The 12,246-nt window shown below is 50.2% G+C and overlaps 1 protein-coding gene across 3 annotated transcripts in view; it reads right to left on the bottom strand.

Annotated features, from left to right (window-relative positions):
* PRIMA1 (proline rich membrane anchor 1) overlaps positions 1–11,311 on the bottom strand; it is a 58,162-nt gene extending 46,851 nt beyond the window's left edge. The window contains exons 1-3 of one of the 3 annotated variants that reach the window (XM_053601790.1): positions 10,701–11,311; positions 9,794–9,916; positions 2,800–2,935 (exon numbers count right to left, since the gene is read on the bottom strand). In XM_053601790.1, coding sequence (XP_053457765.1) covers positions 2,800–2,935; positions 9,794–9,886 — 229 coding nt within the window. In that variant the 5' untranslated portion in view covers positions 9,887–9,916; positions 10,701–11,311. Of the gene's footprint in view, positions 1–2,799; positions 2,936–9,793; positions 9,917–10,304; positions 10,491–10,541; positions 10,600–10,700 lie in introns of those variants that run through there. The other 2 variants (XM_053601789.1, XM_053601788.1) reach the window with 2 other exon arrangements.
* Positions 11,312–12,246: the final 935 nt, after the last annotated feature.

Raw genomic sequence — 12,246 nt, 5'->3', positions numbered from 1 at the left:
CTGACATCTCCCCTGTATTTTGTAATGCTCAAGCCACTTCAAGATTCATTTCTGCTATTTGCAAATGAAAATGTCCTGTCATAGTATCAAGTCATGCCTACCCTTCTTTCACCAAGAAGCATCCACAAACCTTAAGCTCAACATGAAGACTTGATCCCCTCAACCCACATAGTCCCAGCCTGGCTTTGGGACTCCTGGATGGTCTGAGGTCTGAATGATCTCAAGAGCTCCCCACTGGGCTCCAGTCTGGCATCTCAACCCCAATCCACCTTCCACATGGTCAAAAAAGTTGATCTTTCTGAAGCAGATGATGCAGGATCACATCACTTCCCTGCTTCACACCTTCACAGGCTCATCACTGCCACAGCAGAGTTTCCTAAAGCCTGGGGCCCATGTCCCTAAAGGTAAGTGAGCTGATTTTAGATGGTACATGGACGTAGCACTCAAACACACTGAATATTATAACAAGAAACGTAAGGCCTTTTTGATTCTCTTCTGAACCTTCTGATTACTTTATAAAGAAAGTCTCAGCATGGTCATCCTATGGCTTTGACACCACTCTACAACTTGGTTCTCTGCCTTTTTAACAAAAGGAGAAAAGGCTTCAAGCTCAGAACTTTCTTCAGCAGGCAAGAATTTATTTTTAATGCATTTATTTACATGGTCACTTTCTATTTATGCAAACGATACTGGTTTCTCATTTACAGTAGTTAGAGCTGTCTTTGGAAATTAATTTCTAGAAACACAAAAAATAATCTATTTAAAGAAAAAAAATAAGGCATATAAGAGGTGGTACTTGGATATGGTGACTATAGATCATTGTTTGGCAAACAATGTCCCATAGGATGAAATATGATCTGTTCAGCCAGGCATACAAAGCCCTTCAAGGTCTGCCCTTCTTGGTTACCCTTTTATTTTTATTTATTTATTTTTTTTTAGACACAGAGTCTGTCACCCAGGCTGGAGTGTGGTGGCACAACCATAGCTCAATGCAGTCTCAAACTCCTGAGTTCAAGTGATTCCCTGGCCTCAGCCTCTCGAGTGGCTGAGACAACAGGTACACCCAACACATCCGGCCTTGACCACCACTTTCAACCCACTGAAAGCCTTGTGACTCTGAAGATGAATTTCATAGAGTGTCACAGAGTCCTACCCCTAAGCCTCTATCTGCGGGGCTTCTTTTGCCCGGATGCCTTTTTCCTGCAACCCCCTTATCAACCTGGAACACTTCCATTCATTCTTAAAGACCCAGGTTAGTGCTACTATTTACTGAAGCTGTAGTTTTGTCTAGCTACTCAAGAATCTCCAGGGTACCTGGCAAACAATTTCTGCATTCTCTCAGGACGCCCTTTGTGAGTTGCTGACAGGATGGCCTTTCCTGTGAGGTTGAGAGACTCCAGAAGACCGGAACTGTCCTTCACTTCTGTCTGACACAGATGCTCAGTGAACACAAGATGAACTGAAGACCCTGAGCTGGGGGCCGGGGGGTGTAGGTCCACTAGATACAGACATACCTAGAGAAAGCACAGCCTGGAGACCAAGAAGGGGGAGAAAGAGGGATTCTAAAGGAAGGGAAGGGAGTGATTTCTAGGAGCAGGAACCTGAGACCAGGCCCCATTGAACAGGCCCAGGGACCCGTCAGGAGAGAGGAGGCCAGCAAGCATCCTGGAACGGAAGGGTCAGGTAGTAACCTGGCGCAGAAGGCCTGTCAGAGTCTCACCTCTTCCTTGCATTTGAATCACCTCAGAACTAGTTAGGGTGACAATTGCTAAGCCCTACCCCAAAGAATCTGGCTCAGTGTGTTAGAACTGGGCCTGTGAAAGTGTACTTCAACACAAATGCTTCAGGGGATGCCAAAGAAAGTAGTGTGAGGGCTACCCTTGAAGAAGCCCTGGGCCATAGGATATCAGGTAAGGATGGGGAAAGTTAGGGGATTTGCAGACGAAACAGTGAAATTCACACAAACTGCAAAGATCCCCTAAAACTTTGCATCACTGACCGGATACCAAGAGGCTGGAAACACAGCTTACCAGAGAACAAGCCTTGCATCAAGGTTATTTAATATATATATCCCAAATTATTCAATGGAGATATGTTTAATGAGGTAGATCCAGACAGAATCCCAGGCATTCTAAAGGCTAAAACTTGAAGGATCCATCTAAAACAGAGAATCTCCTTTGTAGAGACCTTATCAACTAACAATTGTAAGCAGGGAACTTTACCATGTAGAAGTCAGGGCCAAGGCCATTTCTGGCTAAAGAAACACTCCTTTGTTTGAATGAGCAGGCAGTCAAATTGTTCAAAGATGAAATCGTCCAAGGCAAACAAGTCAAAGAGAGGATTTAGCAGACTTGGGTGCAAATGGCCAAAAGGCATCCATGTAACTTTGCTCTCAGAGCCTTGATTTTGGTTCTATTTGAATTGCTTCCTTAAACGTGAATTAAAACCGAAACATTCAATCCATATGGGAGGGTGGGGAAGGTACCTAGGACCAGTCCCCAGCGGCTGCCCCCTTTAAAGACCTGGTCTTCAGAACAATCCAGGCCGAGTCACTCATCAAATGGAGATTGACTTTTATCTGATTAACTGATGGAGAAACATCCTTCTCCATCTTGCAGGAGTGTTCTGTGGGAAAGGCGTTTTGCAGACTGCAGGGAAAAGTTGGGCCTTGGCTTCCCTCCTGCTCAGCCAGTGGAAAATTACAAAGGAAGCAGAGCTGCCCTCGGCCACGCTTACCAGCTCTTTGTGGGCCCAGGAAAACACAGAGAAGAACCCAAAATGGAGTGAGCCGTTACCTACCTGGGGCGGAGAGCAGCCTGGGAGGTGGCGGGGGTGGTGGTGGTGGGGGCAGTGGGGGTGGAGGCCGGCACTGGCAGACGTGTCGGCAGCTGTCGGTCACCTTGGAGCAGGACTTCTGGGGCTCCCCGTGCGTCACCTGCAGACATGGGCACACACCCAAGAGAGGTAGAAGATAATGAGGTGACGGAAGGAGAACTGGGCTTGGGCCACCAGCCCCCCCCCCACCAGGATGGAGCTTGGGATTCTTCTCAGAGACCAAGGGGGGCAGCACATAGAAGTTGGGTGGGTCCAAAGGGGATGATGCTATGGGAGAGTGGTCTGGCAGATTTGGAGATTAAGGATTTATCCTAACACCACCAGGGATCAGCTGCGGGACCTTGGGCAAGTAACTTGGATATTAAGGAAAGAAAGATATGAACTTGAAGGTTAACTCAAGAATTGCTCCACTTGTATAAATGAGAAAACTGAGGCCCAGTCAGAAGTGGCTGCCCAAGGGCCTCTCACCTAGATAGTGACAGGATGCTACAATTTTACCTCCTCAATAACCGAAGCCCAACTGCTTCTTCCACCTCCCTTGCTACAGTGCAAGGTCAAGCTCTGAAGCTCTGGCCTTCCCTCCAGCCACAGCTCCTGTGTCCACTCTGGAGCAAGGCCTCCCTATCTTGAGGAGGAATCTTACCCAGCAAGGATGCTGCTCCTACGTCCTGTGTGACCAAGGGGCACGGAGCAACTTGCCTGGTGCTCTCCGTGGAGTATCCAAGTGGCCTTGTGGGAAACCATCTCCAATCCGAACAACCGCATGGCCCACAAGGGCCTGCACAGGGCCCTGTCTCACCCCTTGCTCTCACCTTCCCTCCGCCTGCATGCCCTGCTTTCAGCTCCTGGACCTGGCCAGCATGTGCTGCTCCAGTGGCTGGAAGGTTCTCCCATCCCTTCTCCTGCTGTGCCCATTATTCAGCTTGGCTCTCACGTCTGAGAAGTGTCTCTGACCTCCTTAACCAGGGAAGGTCCCTTTTTATAGGCTCTCCTGACACCAGGTTCTACTCTCTGAGCATGAAAATCTATATTTGAGTGATTACCTCGTTCGTACCTGTCTTCATCATGGGACTGTGAGCGCTCAGAGGGCACGGCAGGTGTTTTTAATCTCTCCTTCTCACACTATCATAGACTAGCCCATAAGGGAATGCTTAGCATTTGAAAACTGTTTGGTAAATGAATGAACATAGAACCTGGCTCCAGCAACCTCAGTTTCCTTGTCTATAACCCAGGAAGAGCATAAAGAGTGAGCTGTGCTTGACCAGCACTTCCCAGCCCTGGCTGCACCTCAGAATCTCCCAGACAGCTTTAATAAGAAACACTCATGCCTGAGTCTTACCCACACTGGTTACATCAGGATTTTGCAGGTGGAAGAGCTGGGCCTGGGTATTTTGCTTAAGCTGCTGGATGGATTAGGTGATCGCCAATGTTCCTCCTTACACAGACTGCTGTAAATCCACAAGTCTAGCGTTTTGTGCCTGTCCCAGGGACAAGCTGGATTTAAAGACATGAAAGAAGGAGTTGCCGGCCATCCTCCATCTCAACAATGGCCACTGTTAATTTCTCTGTCACCTCTGCTTGAGCAGAGACCCAGAACCCCAATTTCCCTGTACCCAACCAAGTGTGGCCCACCTTGGGAGGCCAGGCCAGTCCCTTTGCTGCATGGCAGAGAGAGACCGCAGGGCTGGATGCTCCCTTCACACTCAGCAGATGTGATGTGGGTAATGTCCACCAGGGTGGCCACAGAAAGCAGACTGACTTATGGCCTTAACTTAATATCTATGAGGCCAAGAGCTTCTTCTTTACCACCTTTTTGTGATTTTAAAGGACTATCGACTGTGTTTCAAGCCCTGGAAGGAAATTGTCTCTCCCTGGGAAGAGCATAACCTCGGCTGGTAAGCTTTTTCTCAATTATTTTACGGAGATGATCAACGGCTTACAAGTCCATGGTAAATCCACCACTTCTCCACCAGAGCATTTGTCAGGTCTGCCACCATTGAGCCTGTCTCCTCTCTGGATTTCAACCTTCTAAGACCCTGGGGTTGCTGGAAAGTTCCATTTTCTCAACAGCTAGCCTCTGGGGCCGCTTCCCCACTGCACAGTACCAAGTGTGTGAACTTCAAGCAATAGCATCGCCAGAGCAATTACTTTCCCACTCTCCAAGGTGCAATTTATGCCAGAGAGTTCAAGAGGAGCACGTTTGTTTAACCCAGCCTGACACAATGACCTATTTTTGTACAAGGATATAAAGGCGCAGATGTATAAGAGTATTTAATGTGATGAAGTGATGGGCAGAAAAATCGGGGCCAGGTTTCAAGGCTGAAGGAGGAAGTGAAGGAGCGCACTGCGTTTCAAAAATCTGTGGTTCCCGGTGTCTCACATAAAGGCCCCGCTGAAATGGAAGCAGCACAACTCCTTAACCAACTGTTCTCCAGGAAGGATCAAGTCTGGTCTGGTTGTCCTTCTTCCTGAGGGGTGGGTACCCCTTGGGGTCTCCACTGGAGTCTCCTGATAGCCTGATTCAACACAACCCAGAAGCAGCTGAGCCTCCCTTGAGTGACAGGGATTCTTTGGATCCTTTATCTACTTGCCCATTTCTTTTCCTCCTTCAAGCCCATCTCTCAAACAGCCTTCCTGGTCAAAACCATCCTAAACATCCCCCACCCTGGAATGAGACCCACCCGCCCAGGGCTGCTTTCACCTCGCAGAGACTTCCATGGGGGCATTTCCCCACTGTTTTGTAATGCCCGTCTCTCCGCACTAAGTTGTCGGTGTCAATAGTTGTCAGATAGAGGAGTCTGTGCTTTACTAATCCTAAAAAGAAGTGACTTCTTGAGCCATGGGAACATGAGAGGTCGGGGTTATTATCCACATTTAACATAGGAGGGGTAGCAGGTTCAGAGAACCTAAGCATTGTACCAAAGTGGCACCGGGCCGGCATTCAGTTGGTGCTCAATGAACTGGCATGTTGGGGGTAGGTCTGCCTGTCAGTGGAGAAACATGGGATCTGTCCTGTCTCCCAACTCTGCTTCCACTTTGGGATTCTGCTGATTGGCAGTGTTGTGTTTTAGACCAATATGGAAGAAACCTCAAGTGTTGAAAGTTTGTCTCAGCACTCAGCGTGGTTGGTTTCTAAATTGGGGCGGTCTACAAGTAGAGGGAACTTGCCCCTGACATCACCTGCTCTTTGCTGGACTTGAATAAGAAAGGCCAGAGAGGTCCATCACTTCCTAAAGCCCACAGACAAAAGCTGGTATCCCTCCCTACTGGGACCACTTCTTATTCTAATTTTGCAAGCAATGCCTTCCTGCCTCTGTTCAGCTTTCCTGGCCCAGTTCAGCAGTGTTCTCCTGGGGCCAGAATTATGTAAATGCTGGAGTCTGGGCAGAGGCACAGGTAGGTCCTGTAGTCACCTGGATTTGGTACCAGTTGCTGAGGTCTGGGGGACACAGTGCTCCATGGCTGCCTGTTCTCAGCATCGGTACCCCATTCTCAACCACCATCCCACACCTGGCCAATCAATGCAGCCTTGGGGTCTGGTGGATGTTGCCTCCTAAATAGTACTTGAATTCATCTCACTTCTCTCCATTCCCTCTGCTGCCACCTAAACCAGGCCACTATCTTATCTCTTCAGGGAAGCACTCGCCCCTGCCCTAAAAGTGACAGATAAAATAGAAGATACTCTTTTAAATTTGAATTTCAGGTAGACAATAGTTTTTTAGCAGAATATCCCCAATATTGTATGGCATATACTCATGCTAAAATACCATTTGCATTTCATCTGAAGTTCAAAATTAACTGAACATCTTTTATTCTTATTTGCTAAATCTGGCAACGCTGCCCTCGCTAACCTCTTTACCAGCTCCCTGGCCACCTCCTTGAATCCATCCCCCTTGTTGAAGCTGAACTGAGATTTCTAAACTGCCATTAGGACATTATGTCATCTCTTACTTAAAACCTTGGGCAATGTCAGTAGCCTTAAGGATCAAGTCCAAACGGCAAGACACTGTTAGTAGCTTACAACAGTGGCCTTTGCCTGGGGCTTCCTTCCCTTATTTCTTCCAATGTCCCATTCTCTGCTTGAGCTGTCCCTCCCTTGTATCCCGATACCCCATCCTTAAGTCTCAGCTGAAGTACTTCATCAGGGAGATTTCTCTGACTCTTGCACTAGGTCTAAGCCATTTGCTCCTGTTGAGCTCTCTTGTCTAGAATTACTTGTTCAGTTGGTGCTATGGTGACAAACTATCAATGCCATGAGGGCAGGGACTGTGAAGCCCCTCACACTTAATACGAGGTCTGGCATATAGTAGGTGTCTAATAAATGCTACTAACTAAAAAAATTCAGGCTGCAGTGACTGGCTATAGAAAGGGTTCAGCATCACTTGGGTCCGGAGTAGCTCCTCGTTAGCACAGAGACCAATAAAACCTGTCTCCTTGACAAGTACTTTAGGAAGGAGACCACAAAGCTGATGGCTTCTGGCATCTTTTATGGAGACAGGCCAGAACCACAGTAACTTGATGAGACACACTCCTGTCACACCAAATAAATTTTCCAGCCTGTCATCCTCTTCCCTTGGAAAAAAAAAAAAAATGGAATCATCTGGAAGTGAACTTAGAAGAACCCTAAATTACTAAAGCTCAAAATCTCAATTCCAGACACATTAAAGCAAAAAGAGGAAAGGTTAAGGAATGCTCCCACCAACCTTTCTGGCAATTTAAATGTCATATGACTTTAATGATTAAGTTTCTAATCATCTAGAAGCAGCCAGAGCTTAGGGCTGATTTCAAGGTAGGAATCTGGTGCTTTGGGGGACCCCACATCTCTTCCCTCATTAATAACCCATTAATCCTATGAGTTTGGTTGGCCCCATTCTTCCAAATGGTTAACACTCTGGGGGATTTTCTTCTGGCAAAATGCTCGTAAAAGGATAGATAGCTCTGAGTCTGTCTCAATATCTGAGAAACTCCAATGATGTGACAGATTTTATTCTCTCCACTTAAACACAGGCTTTGTGCACTCCCATTTTTTCTCTTCTCTCCTGCATTCCCCTGGATTTAGGTCTCTGTTTAAACGCTAGATCCATTCATTCCAAAACCTCTTTTCCCTTGGTTTCTCTGTTCCTATCATTTGTAAGTTAATTTTTACAGAGACTCAAGCCAAGATTTTACTCATTCTAATTTGTCTGGAGGATTCCTTTTCTGATTTATTTTCATGAAAATTGATTTGTATTGAATAAGAGCATCTGAGACACACACACAAAAGTGCTTGTGTACTGCCCAGCTGAAAGACAATGTTAAAAAACTGAGCTGCCGTTACAGCAGAGTGCGGAGTGACAGTGGTTCTTCTGTTTAAGATCCAGCCAGTTCACACAGTAGAATTTTAGTCTTGGAGACTGACAATCTCATCATGTTCCTTTCCATCTTAGCTGAAGAGGTCTTATAGAAGAAAGAAAATTGTAAACAAATGAATATAAAAACTAAATGAACTTAATATTTGAGATTCAGTTCAAAGTTGAATAAGGGAAGCTGGTCCCAAACCACCCAAGTGTTTAGAAGTGACAAAATCCTGGTTCCTGAGGAAGCACAGCTGAGTTTAATAACTGCTGTTTCACACATTAAACAAAGCTGTCAATTCCAAAAGGAAAACAATTGTGAGTGAGACAGAGGCAAGCCAGTGAAGAAAGCTGAAGATGGGGTCTGGCACTTGGGGGTGGAGACATGCTGACCAGCAGGGGAGCCCCTGGCTCTCAATGGGTGGTCACCTAGACCACCATCCAAGCAGGACTGACTGAGCAGGATCCCAGCAGGGCACCACCACTTGGGGCAGACTGGCAAAGAGTCTTGCTCCATCCCTTCTTTGGTCTGTCACCCCTACTCAGAGCAGCCATCTGAGCAGTCCCCAATCCCCAAAGTGCCACCAGGAGACTGTGAAGCTGCAAATACCCAAGGGTGAGTCCTTCAATGCCCCCAAACAGGGAAAAATGTCAAAGAGACTGCATAGTGACCAGCACAATACCTGGCAAGCTAGACAGAAGAGCAGCATTACTATTACTCTTATCAAAAATGGCAGCAGCAGCTACTGAGCAAGTGTTCATTATGGTCCTGTTCTAAGTTATCTTTATTTCATTTATCTCATCAAGTGCTTACAATAGCAGTTAGGGAGAAGAAACCAATGCCCGTGGAGGTTAAGTGGGCTGCCTAAAGTCCCCCAGCTGGTGAAGGGCAAAGAGCTGAGGTTCAAAATCCAGAGCTGACACCAAAGTCCACCTTTTTTCTCTCCACTGCACTACTGATCTGGTACCTCCTGGGAGGTGCTGGTTAGGGACTGTCCCATCTGACCTTCTCTCTGACCCTAAGAAGTAACTTTCATTGGTGCCTGCTTGGCTTCTACTGTGGGGTCTAGGGACCCAGGGTGAGGGATTCAGGCAGTCCTGACAGAGGGACAGTTCTTTTTTACACTCCCCAAGAGTGGTCACCATGCATAATCTTTTCACTTCCCCACTCTCCACTACTTATAAGAAACAGGCCCCCTCCTGTGTTGAAGACCCATTGGAGACAGCTAATTTGAAGTTAGCCGTTGGTTCTAGCGGAAAATAATGAATGTATATTCCTGGGATCATTTTTATTTTTAAATTTGTTTCTTTTCCTGAATTTCTGCAATAGAATGCCATCATCAGAGGGTATCCCCTGAGCCCCTTTCCATTCCAAGGTCCTGTCCTGCAGGCCTTGGACCACAACTGAAGCCTCTCTTTGGAGTTTCCCATCTTTTCAGGGCCAGAGTACCAGAGTTTCTTATCTTTTCTTTTAGGAAAAGAATCATTTCTTCTCCTAAACTCTCCTGAGGACCAATCAGTGGGGCTGCTGCAGGAAGGCAGTGTGTCGTGTCAGGAGTGAAGAGACAGCTCCCCCTCACCCGGCAGGCTCCCTGCAGCCAGTGGACAGCTGGTGCGCGTCTCACCTGCACGAAGCCCCAGAGCGGGTGAAGAGCGCAGTGCAGCAGCAGCGAGGGCCAGCAGCAGCCGCGGCGCAGCACCAGGTCCCGGAGGAGCATCTCGGCCCGCAGCGCCCGTCCGAGGGCGAACTGTCAGAGAGCAAGCTTCGGGTCAGACAGACGCGGAGGGCAGCATTGCGGCCGCACATGAGCACCCCTTCCAGCCCAGGTCGGGCAGGCACGTCCCGCACTCTGGGGCACCCACCTAAACCAAGCCCGGAATTGCACTCCAGCTTGCAAACTCACTGGCCTTCCATGCATCCTAGAATTCACCTTATCCTGGTACACAGTTCCAGAGCCCCGTTTAGACACCTTAGTTCCGCGTACACCCCCAGAACACTGCGTGCACACTTTGGCCCCACGCACACTTCCAGAAACAGCCAGGCACACTTACGGAGCCCCATGCACTTTTCAGAAGCAGCCATGCACAACTCACTCTTACCAAGAGCACACTTCAAACCCGGCGGGCACCACTCACCCTGCACACCCACCGACTGCTGCCTGCACACTCGCTGACCCCGCAGGCACAGCACCAAGAAACCACACACTGCGTGCACCTTCTCTGCCCTGCCGCCCTCATTGCGCACACTGCAACATATATGCACCTCCGTGCGCACCCCCATTTGCACCCTCCAGCTCCGATCTTCGGCTCCCAGGCGAGGGTCTCCCCCCACGCCTCCACCTCCGCCCGCACCCTTCCAATGCCTCACGCCACCTTGTCTGGCGGCGGCCCCAGCCGATCCCCGGCGTGGGGAAGAGAGGTTCGCGTTTCCCCCCCCCACGACAGCTCTGTTTTCGAGCCGCCGGACAGCCCCCATTTAAAGCCAGCCGCCTCCCCAGTCCCCCGCCCTCAAGGCGGGGCCTCGGTCCTCACCCTGGGGGCTGTGCAGGCGCTCGGGTGCTTCACATGCCGGGGCGGAGCGCCAGGCACTGGAGCAAAAGTTTGCGCGCGGGTTGGGCCTCCGGGGCGGCTGAGCTGGGGACCCGGAGCGACGCCCTCGCATCGGGCGCAGGGCGCGGCGGCTCCGGGATGTGCCTAGCTGCGCGTGGGGCGGGAGGGGCGGCACCCCGCACCCTGGGTCGGGGCGGGCTGGCAAGGCGGAGGCGGAGGGCGGGGAAAGTCTCTTCGGAGCCGCCTGGAGCCAGCGAGAGAGCCCTCCCCGGCCCGCGGCTGCTCCCCGCCCTTGTCGGTGGCGCCGCTGGGCCGCCTGGGGCGCGGGGGTGACCGAGCTCTCCGCACCCCTCTTGCAGGCGCGCGAGAGGCAGCTGCGGGAGGCGTTGGCCTGGAGAGCCGGCTCGGGCAGCAGAATCGCGGGCGGAGGCGAAATAAATAAAGCACGAAGAAGAAAACAGACGTGAGCCTAGCCAGAGCCTCGCCCGCCTCCCGCCCGGGGCTGCACTCCCGCCCGCGCTCCCTGCCGCCGCCGGCAGCGCAGCTGCAGTGATTCCTCGTCTCCATCTAGCGAGGCTATTGTGTATTGGGCGCTTAATAATTTATTTATTCGCTGGAGGTTGAGGATTCCCAGTTCCAGGGGGTCTTGTCCCTTGCCTGCCCTTCCCCCAAGTTTCTCCCGAGGCTCCGAGAAGGTGGTGAGGACTGATGCGTGTGGAGACCCCTTTTTGTGCTCCATCCTCGCGGACTGTCCCCGCTCCACTTGCTGCAGGCTCTCCAGGTGCCGGGCAGCAAGGCGCAGGCCACCCCTCTTGGCCTTGTCCTCCGTTTTGCAGGCCCAGCAGCCGGACCTCTTCTCAACAGGGCTGCGTCTGGGAAGGAGAAGCGGCGGCCCTGGAGAAAGCCTTCCCCCCACGCATTGCCGAACTCCTCTTCGAGGCAAGATGGTTATCAACAAGTCGGTTCTTCAGGAAGTAGCCCGGTTATGGCTCTTCAAACAAGCAGCTCCTAGCCTCACCGGCAGCATCCAGGCTCCGCGCGGCTGCTCTGCTCATCTGGTGGAAGCACTTTGCAAGCGCTTTGACTAATTCCAGGGCTTTCCAGAAGGCCCTTCAGGGACTGGCAATACTATTTTTTACGCTGGGGAAGAGAACCAGGGGCTTTAGACACTGAGTGAAGAGTCAGACACCATGCACATTCCTTGAAGAAACATTTATTGAGTTCTTTTCCCAGGGTCACAGGCACCTTGAAGTCACCCCAAGTAAACACACACTCTAAGTCTAAACCGTTTGCTCTGCAAACCAGCTTTCAGATCGGTGTCCTAGCAGCGTCCTTCTTTCAAAGCACTGCCCAGAGCTCTTCTCCACATAGATGCTGCAGATCTGTGCGTCCATCCCGCCGTGAGATGTGGTGACAGATAAAACCAGTCACTTGCTGTCTGTTGGCATTTCCCAGCTGCAGTTTGAAGGGAACGTTGGGGAATGGAGACGGGGAGGGGTAAAGGTTCCCCTCTAACAAGTGGGGGAAC

Source organism: Nycticebus coucang, chromosome 9 (genome assembly GCF_027406575.1).
Source record: "Nycticebus coucang isolate mNycCou1 chromosome 9, mNycCou1.pri, whole genome shotgun sequence".
In the NCBI taxonomy this organism is placed as follows: Eukaryota; Metazoa; Chordata; class Mammalia; order Primates; family Lorisidae; genus Nycticebus; species Nycticebus coucang.
This window is presented reverse-complemented; position numbering and strand designations above follow the sequence as displayed.